This window comes from Morone saxatilis, unplaced genomic scaffold, assembly GCF_004916995.1.
Source record: "Morone saxatilis isolate NCDOM2014 unplaced genomic scaffold, NCSU_SB_2.0 Contig20, whole genome shotgun sequence".
Lineage (NCBI taxonomy): Eukaryota > Metazoa > Chordata > Actinopteri > Moronidae > Morone > Morone saxatilis.
This window is the reverse complement of record NW_023339763.1, coordinates 1,445,861-1,453,972: the sequence shown is the minus strand read 5'-3', so window position 1 is coordinate 1,453,972 and position 8,112 is coordinate 1,445,861. Positions and strand designations below refer to the sequence as shown.

Here is an 8,112-nt window from a genome sequence, read left to right as displayed (position 1 = left end):
CCCCTTCCTCATTTCCCTTTTCTGTTTGCATGTTGTCACACTTAGTGTTCGGAACATCAAACCAAATTAAACAATAGTCAAGACAACACCAATAAACACAAAATCAATTTTGTAAAGAAGTGTTTATTATAAAAGTAAAAAAAAATCCAAAACCATCTGGCCCTGTGTGAAAAATGATGCCCCCTTTTGGTATAAACATACGATAACTGTGGTTGTCCCCACACCTGAGTCAATTTCTAGCCAATCCAGGCCTGATATGCCACACCGTTCCAATCAAGGCATCACTAAATAGAGCTGCTTGACACAGTAAGTCCCACCAGAAGATCCTTAAAAGCACACATCATAGCCAGATCCAAAGAAAATTCAGGAACAATGAGAATAGAAAGTAATTGAGATCCCTACAGTCTGGAAGGTAAAAGCCATTTCCCAAAGCTTGGAATCCGCGAACCACATGAGAGCCCATTATACCAACAAATGGCGAGACATGGAACAGTGGAACCTTCCCAGGAGTGCCGCCGCCCAAAATGTACCCCAAAAGCGCAGCGACGACTCATCCAAAATCCAACAAAGACCCCACAACAACGTCCAAAGAACTGCAGGCCTCCCCACTGCCCTCAGTTAAGGGTCAGCGTTCATGGGCTCCACCATCAGGAAAAGAACTGGGCGAAAATGGCCTGCATGGCAGATTTCCAAGGAAGAAAACCACCTGCTGACAAAAGATGAAAATCAAAGTCGTCTCAATTGTCCCACAATCACATCTTGATGATCCCCAAACTTTTGGACAACATCCGGGATCCGATGAGAGCAAAATGGAACTCTTGGTAAGTGTGTGTCCCAAGTATATCTGGCGAAAGGACACTGCATTCATAAAAAGAACATTATAGCCAACATAAAAATAGGTGGTGGTAGTGTGATGGTCTGGCTGTTTTGCTGCTTCAGGACCTGGAAACTGCCGTGAAAAGGAACATGAATCTGCTGTCTTACCAAGAATCCTGAAGGAGAAATGTCGACATCTGTTCGTGTAATCAAGCTGGAAACGAACTTGGTTCTGCAAGCAGGACAATGACCTAAACACACCAGCCAAGCCAACCAACCCGAGAGGCTGAAGAAAAACAAAAGTAAAGACATTGGAGTGGCCTATGCCAAAGTCTGAACTGAATCCTATGATTTGGTGTAATGACCTTAAAAAGCCGTTCATGCCGAAAACCCTCTAAGTAACTGAATTAGGACAATTCGGCAAAGAGAGGGCAAATTTCTCCAGACGCTAAAAGCCCATTGCAACGTTATCGCGAAACGCTTGGTTCAGTTGTTCTGCTAAGGTGGCCAAACCAGTTATTAGGTAGGGGGCAATCACTTTTTTCACACAGGGCCGATGATGGTTTTGGATTTTTTTTTCACCTTAATAATAAACCACCTTCATTTACAAAGTGCATTTTGTTTACTTGTGTTGTCTTGACCTATTGTTTAAATTGTTTTGATGTTCCGAAACACTAAGTGTGACAAACATGCAAAGGAACAGAATGAGAAGGGGCAAACACTTTTTCACACCAACTGTAGAAGTCTAGCTTTTTCACACCACTGTATATAAAAGTTTATATTACAGCAAATATTATTAACATTTCTTTGAAATAACTAATTGAAAATATACAATTAAAATCTAAAAAAGTACTTTATTTTCTGTTACATCACAATCCTCACTGTCTATAATTAATAATAACCATTTACTCAAATCTTAGACAAGCAGTGTACAGAGAATACATGGTGATACCATTCTTAGAAGGCATATTAACTTGAATCATTACCACATAAATCCTTATTTACCTCCATTATTACCCCTCTGTTATCAGTGTTAGCTGTCTTTAATAATCAGACCCTGTTTTTCTCTCTGACTCGTTACAGAACATCATATTCCTGTGTAATAACGCAGTGAAAGTTTCCATGCATCTGACAGAATGACGCTCCTTCACTGGTGTCCTATGCAGACGATTCGATCTGGGAGGTGGCGTTAATGATTTCTCGGGGAAGACTTTCTCGGGCCTCCTGCATCTTTCTCCTGGCCCTCTGGAACGCCTCTGACAGAGAGAAATAATACTGATGAACAAACAATATATGATGAAAATGGTAAAACTATATATAGTAAATTAAAAACTAACTGTTAATGGATTAGAAAAAACTGAATTTCCCACAAAATAGGCCCAAAAGTGTGTAATTGTGTGTATAATATCCCACATTGCTGTATGTTGTAATATTCTTGTAATACCCAGGATGGTGCAGACAGCTCCCTGCTGACTAAATCCTCCCAGCTGGTCAAACACTTTCTGCCTCCTCTTCTTCAACATGGTGGCATCAACGAAGGCCCTGAAACATCACAAACACACCATCTAAGCAGTTTCATCCTGTGCTGCTGGAGACCCAGTGAATAAATCTATAACAATGAGTGTAACAGGTCAGGGTTGAATCCACGCAGCACTCACCTGGCCTGCTGGACGCAGTGCAGATTGAAGGTGACGCTTCCTGTGGTTTCAGTGCAGAAGCCAAAGCGACTCAGCCTCTCTCCCTGGAAGTAGAACAAAAAGCATTCTTCAGTATCATTATTGATACAGCACGGACGTAAACCGGTTCCACAAAACTAACAGGGCACCTTTAAATACCACTCAGAGACTTTTAGGTAATTATACAATGCAGTTTAACTTGGTAGTGATTGTACTGTAGCATTATTTACAGTGGAGTTAAGTGAGTGAGGTTGTGTAGAGTATTGATAAATTTGTTGACCATGGTCGATGCGACGGACCACCACCTAGGCCGGAAGGGTCTTGTCTAGGTTTACTGCTGTTTAAAGGCAGTTTTCCTTGCCCTGTTCAAGTCAATTGTCTGGTGGTACTGTTTGGTCTTGTAAATGTTAAAAGGAGTTCGGTCTAGACCTGCTCCTGTTATGAATTGGCGCTATACAAATAAAACTGAATTGAACTTAATTGTACGTTGGTTTTTATTTTGTACAAAAAAGAATGAATTGGAATTTAAAAAAAGGCAAAATCAGATAATGAAAGTACAATTTGAAACACCTATTTTGCATCTACCTGCAGCTCTTTTGTGTTTTCTACCTTTTTTTCCTTCACTTTCTATTAGCAGAAGCATATTCTGATCAGTCCTAACCAACTATTTAATGTATGTAAACATAACATCCAGGTGAATCTGTGCATTTTTGAGAGAAAAGTAGTAAAGAAACGAGGCAATGATGAACTTAAATTGTCCATATTTACTCTTAATCTCCTCGAGTTTCCACCGAGGTTTGAGCCTACCTTGAAGGTCCCCGGTATTCTGACGTAGCTGTGGTCTTCGAGCTCCGGAGAACCTCCGATAAAGAAGCGCCTCAGTGCAGAGAGCGTCCCCGTCTGAAGGGGTCTCCACGTGTGGCACGTCACTGTATGTTTACCTGGCAAACAAACAAAACGACCAACAACCTGATAAAATGTCTTTATAAATGAATTCATAAAACATGTAAATGCTTAGTTTGCAGCTGGATGAGAATCCCAACACTTTTACACTTTCCTTAAAAATATAAAACAAATCGTGTGTTTGGTAAATGCAGCTGAAACAATAAGTTGATTAATCATTTATTCAGTCAGCAGCAAATTAACAGCAAATATTCTGATAATAAATAATAAATAATAAATCATAATAATTTCAGTGATTTTTCAAGCAAAAATGTTTCTTGTTTCTTGGTTCTAGCTGCTTAACTATCATGAATTGTTGCTTTTTGTTGTCGTTTTCTGCCATTCTGATCAATTATCAATCAATAATGAAAATAAATGCTCGTTACAGCCCTAATTATAATTAAACAGCTTTGCAGTGCACACAGCATACCGGGCACAGCAGGAAAAAGCAGATAGCCGTAGCCTTCGGTCCGATAGCGCTGCCAGGAGTCCAGAGAAAGAACCTTGAAGTAGAGCACTGGCCACTGGGGAATCGACTCTGAAAGGAGGAGAAAACTCACGTATGAGCCATTAAAACAAACTAAAACATATAACTAATGCCGATACGACAATACTCCACAGCTGATACTAACCCTCGCTCTCTTTTTCACACATGTAGAAAGCCTCAAAGGTGAAGGGGAAACTGAAGAAAGCTACATTTTCCTGTCGGCAGAGAGAACATTGGGGGTGTAACAGAGCTCAGCAGTCACCTTCTGATAATGTTCAGGTTTATTAACAATATACACACCTTCCCAACTGTTTTGGTCCGGCAGGTCTGGGTGACCCCTGAGTGAGGCTGAAACGGCAAACTGGACCAATCTTAAACAAATGAGAATAATACAAGTTTGTGTACAAGTGCCCCATCGAATTTAGTTGAGTTCTTTTAAAATAGGAGCGCCACTGTAGGTAAAAAATACTGATTGCACAGCCGGGAGAGACAAAAACTCAGATATTCTCAGAGATTAAAGTCATAAATTAGAGAGAAAAACTAGAGATTCTTTAATATTAATAGACAGAAGCTCTGGTTTCCAACCTTCCTTCACAAAAAAAATTGTTTTTCCTGAGTTTTTTCCTGTAAATTTGTGACTTAAATCTGACAGAATATGTGAGTTTTTCTCACAAATGTATGACTTTATAATCTTAGAGAATATTTGGCTTTTTTTCCTGTAAAATTGTGAGTTTGTTGTCGGAAATTTACCATTAAATCTTAAAGATTATCCAATATTACCCCGCATCCCCAGTACCATAATATATATATAAATATACACATACAACAGTCAGTTATCAGGATATAAACAGTCTCATTTACTGTATGTGACTCACTGTTGGGCAGTTCCATGAAGAAGTGGATGTACAAGTTATCATATTCAAAGCCTTTGGCTGAAACTGGGTAAAGAAGAAGAAGAGGAAGAGGAAGATTTAAATGCCAATAACTGACATTTTAGAAATATAAACAGTTGTTATGACCACAGCTTTCCTACTCACTTATCTCTCCATTCATCACGTAACGCAGAATCCCTGCAGGGGGCTGATGGGAGACATACAGTAAGTGTTATTTTGTTTTCAGTCCAGTGTTAATAACAGAGTGTTTGAAATGTGAGGATTTACTGATTTCTAACCCAAACTTTTTCATGTCAAGGAAGGAAGCACATCAGACCACAGACCCCCGACGGTTTGAGAGGATTTTATCTTCAGGAATCTTTTTTATTTTTTAAGGTTTGAAGATTATAAAGTCTTCATTGTAAATCAGTTAATCCAACTAGGATCATCATAAATTACAATCATTTAAAACCCTATTTCTCCCCTGTGGTTCCAAAAGAAATGTGATAAAGTTAAAATATGATATTCCTCCTCTTGCTGGGGGCCCCTACAACTCACTCAAGGGCCCCTGTTTGAAAACCCACTGATATATGACAGTAAACTGAATATCTGTATGTAACCTTTGTTAAATCACTTACCATTTCAAAGTCCTGTCCAACGAGGCTGTTGAGGTACTCCTTGTGCCGAACATACAGCTAGAAACAGAGTGCACAATCAGTAACGAGAACACAAACACTTAAAGATATACTCCGTTCAGTTCTGCTCCTGCTGGAAATGTGATGAAGATGAACTCACATCTTTGTACATGTTGTGCTCCCTCTCCTTCTCCTCTGGCTTCATGGCCGTGGATACGTTCTCCAGAGTGAGACGCCAAACTTCTCTCTTCTCGCCCTCCGTCACAATCCTGCACAACAGCAGAAAAACAACACACAGTTATTGATGTGCTGGCGTCCGTCAGTACAGGAGCTACACGCTGTCTCCATGGTGTGAACTTGCCTGTAGGGCTCTTTGCCTTGGTTGAAGTCAGGTTTTATAATGACCGTTCCACTGCCGTCTGTTTTTATTGTGACCAGCAAACATTCGTTCTCCTTCTGGCCCAGCCTGAGAAAACAAATACATGGAGGGAAAAGCACAACAGAACCACAGCTGGATTTTAAATAAAGCTCCCAATGAAACCTGTCGTTGTATCTTACACGCAGTTTCTACCTGTAGTAACATGAGATCTGTATCTGTAAAAAAAATCCTATTAATTCAGGTGTAAATTAACAAAATCAAATTGAATCAATAACAAAAGACTTTGATGATGTTGTGAAGTAGCATTGGATCATGGGAGTTGTTGTCTTCAATGTTAAACAACAAGCCTTGTGGATTAAAATCTACCTGACGTATCCTGTGTTTACCTGGAAGTTACAGCAACTAGAGGCCGGTAAGGTTTTGAGTATTGTTAGAAACATTTAAGATAAAGTAAGTACAGAACTCAACAAAATATTTCACACAGGGGGAGTCGTTTTTAGACATTTTAAAGCAGCATCAAGGAACTTTTATTTTCTGCGGATTCTGGTGTGTTTCTACCGCCTTGTTTCATTGATTTCAAGGGGAATCCAGCCTGGTGGAAGACATTAAGAATAACTACATAGAAACAGCCAATCTTCTCGCTTATGGTCTCGTTTGTTTATGTAGGTCATAGAGAGGCATCCGTATTAAATTGAGACTGTTTCATAACCAGTTAAATACTCTTTGTAGTAGTTTTAAACACAGAAAAGTCACATATTATACCGTTAAATCCGTCAGATCTCAGCCTTCTTATAAAGAAATGTGTTTAAAGGTTGCTTAACTCCAGTGTTCATAAAGCTAGAGTCTTCTCTCTCACCTTCCAGGGGGACTCAGGTCTCCCATGATGTGCATGGTCTGCATGGCACTGTTCACCACATGACTGCTCTTCACAAACTCCTCCGTGGGCTCCCAGTTGACGATCTTTGACTTCGGGATACTACAGTCTCTGCAAAACACGGAGAATTGGCAAACAGAATACAGAATTTCCCCCCAACGGAGGATCAATCCGTTCTGTTTCACCTACGTGGTGCGTCTGTCCTGCCGTCTGTGTCTCACGCTGGCCATCCTCTCAGCCAGGAACGTGGGGCTGGATTTGGTTGTGGTCAGTAGTTCAGTGGTGTGCTGCTTTTCAGGATCAAAAACAACGAGCTACTTACTTACTTGTGGAGCACTGAGGTGTCAAACAAGGTAAACTTACTATTAAAACTATCACAGTTGTCTCAAATATAAAGACAATCCAACAATGTTTGCTTCCCTCTCTTGGAAATAAGAACAGTTATGAATAAACAGAAGCAGCAGTCTTTCCTCTCTTTAGACTTTCAGACTCTCCTCATTGGTTGACGGTGTTGCCGTATCACCTACCAGTTGATGGAAGGGGAGACAGTTGGTGTAGCGGTCGTGATCAGTGTACGTGAAAATCCTGTGGTTTCGCCGGCCCTTGCCCCGGTTCAGGGCCTCGACTTCAGCGTGGTACTGTCGGTCCAGAGGGGTCTGACACGCCGCCTCGTTCTGGAACAGCTCCATCTCGTACTGGGAGCACCGACAGAGAGACATGAGGGTGAGGAGGTCGGGTTTCGCAAGAAAAAGTAAAGTAAAAATAGCTTTAAGCAACTTTCTTTTTCACCTAATCCACTTTATATTAAGTTTATAAATTCTAATCACTGGGATAACGACAATAAACACTCAAATTTCTACCTGACTGAAGAGTTTCTCCTGCCAGCCCACCACCAGCTCCTCCTCATTATCACCTGGTGACAGAATAATAGAAAAGTTATTAAAACATGCTTAAAAGGAAGTTATAGAAGAATATATACAATCACACACTCAGCGTTCATGGACATGCAAATGTAGAATCTGTGGGTGTAATTAAACTTTAAATATATACACAGCGGGCTTATATCTCAGCTTTACACTCATTACTGTGAAGAAATGTAAAGCAGTGTTATATTTTATGGATATTTTATATGATGTAAAACCAATAAACCCAAAAAGTGAACTCTGTAAGAAGTTTGTGTAAAACGAGTGATTTGGATGAATTTTAAACAGATTATTTCCTGTTTAGGGAACTTTTTATACAATTCTCTGTCTGTATTCTGTATTTATCATTTCTAACAATCATAAATACTTATTTTTTTGACAAATTCAGTGTTTTCTTGCCCCTGATGCGTATTTTACACCAGTGGTTCCCAACCTGGGGGTCGCCAAAGCTTCACAAGGGGTCTTTTAACAACCGTACCTGTGTGTGAGGAACAACCGTACCTGTGTG

The 8,112-nt window shown here is 40.1% G+C and overlaps 1 protein-coding gene across 2 annotated transcripts in view; it reads right to left on the bottom strand.

Moving 5' to 3' along the window:
* Nucleotides 1-1,565: 1,565 nt before the first annotated feature.
* Nucleotides 1,566-8,112, bottom strand: part of mks1 (MKS transition zone complex subunit 1) — a gene marked incomplete at its 3' end in the record, with an annotated part of 7,214 nt that continues 667 nt past the window's right edge. Inside the window, 16 exon segments of one of the 2 annotated variants that reach the window (XM_035665893.1) lie at nt 1,566-2,072; nt 2,261-2,358; nt 2,475-2,557; nt 3,300-3,433; nt 3,865-3,972; nt 4,067-4,136; nt 4,222-4,292; nt 4,797-4,859; nt 4,959-5,001; nt 5,432-5,488; nt 5,589-5,697; nt 5,790-5,894; nt 6,664-6,792; nt 6,871-6,971; nt 7,209-7,376; nt 7,542-7,594. In XM_035665893.1, coding sequence (XP_035521786.1) covers nt 1,975-2,072; nt 2,261-2,358; nt 2,475-2,557; nt 3,300-3,433; nt 3,865-3,972; nt 4,067-4,136; nt 4,222-4,292; nt 4,797-4,859; nt 4,959-5,001; nt 5,432-5,488; nt 5,589-5,697; nt 5,790-5,894; nt 6,664-6,792; nt 6,871-6,971; nt 7,209-7,376; nt 7,542-7,594 — 1,490 coding nt within the window. 2 annotated transcript variants of the gene reach the window in all.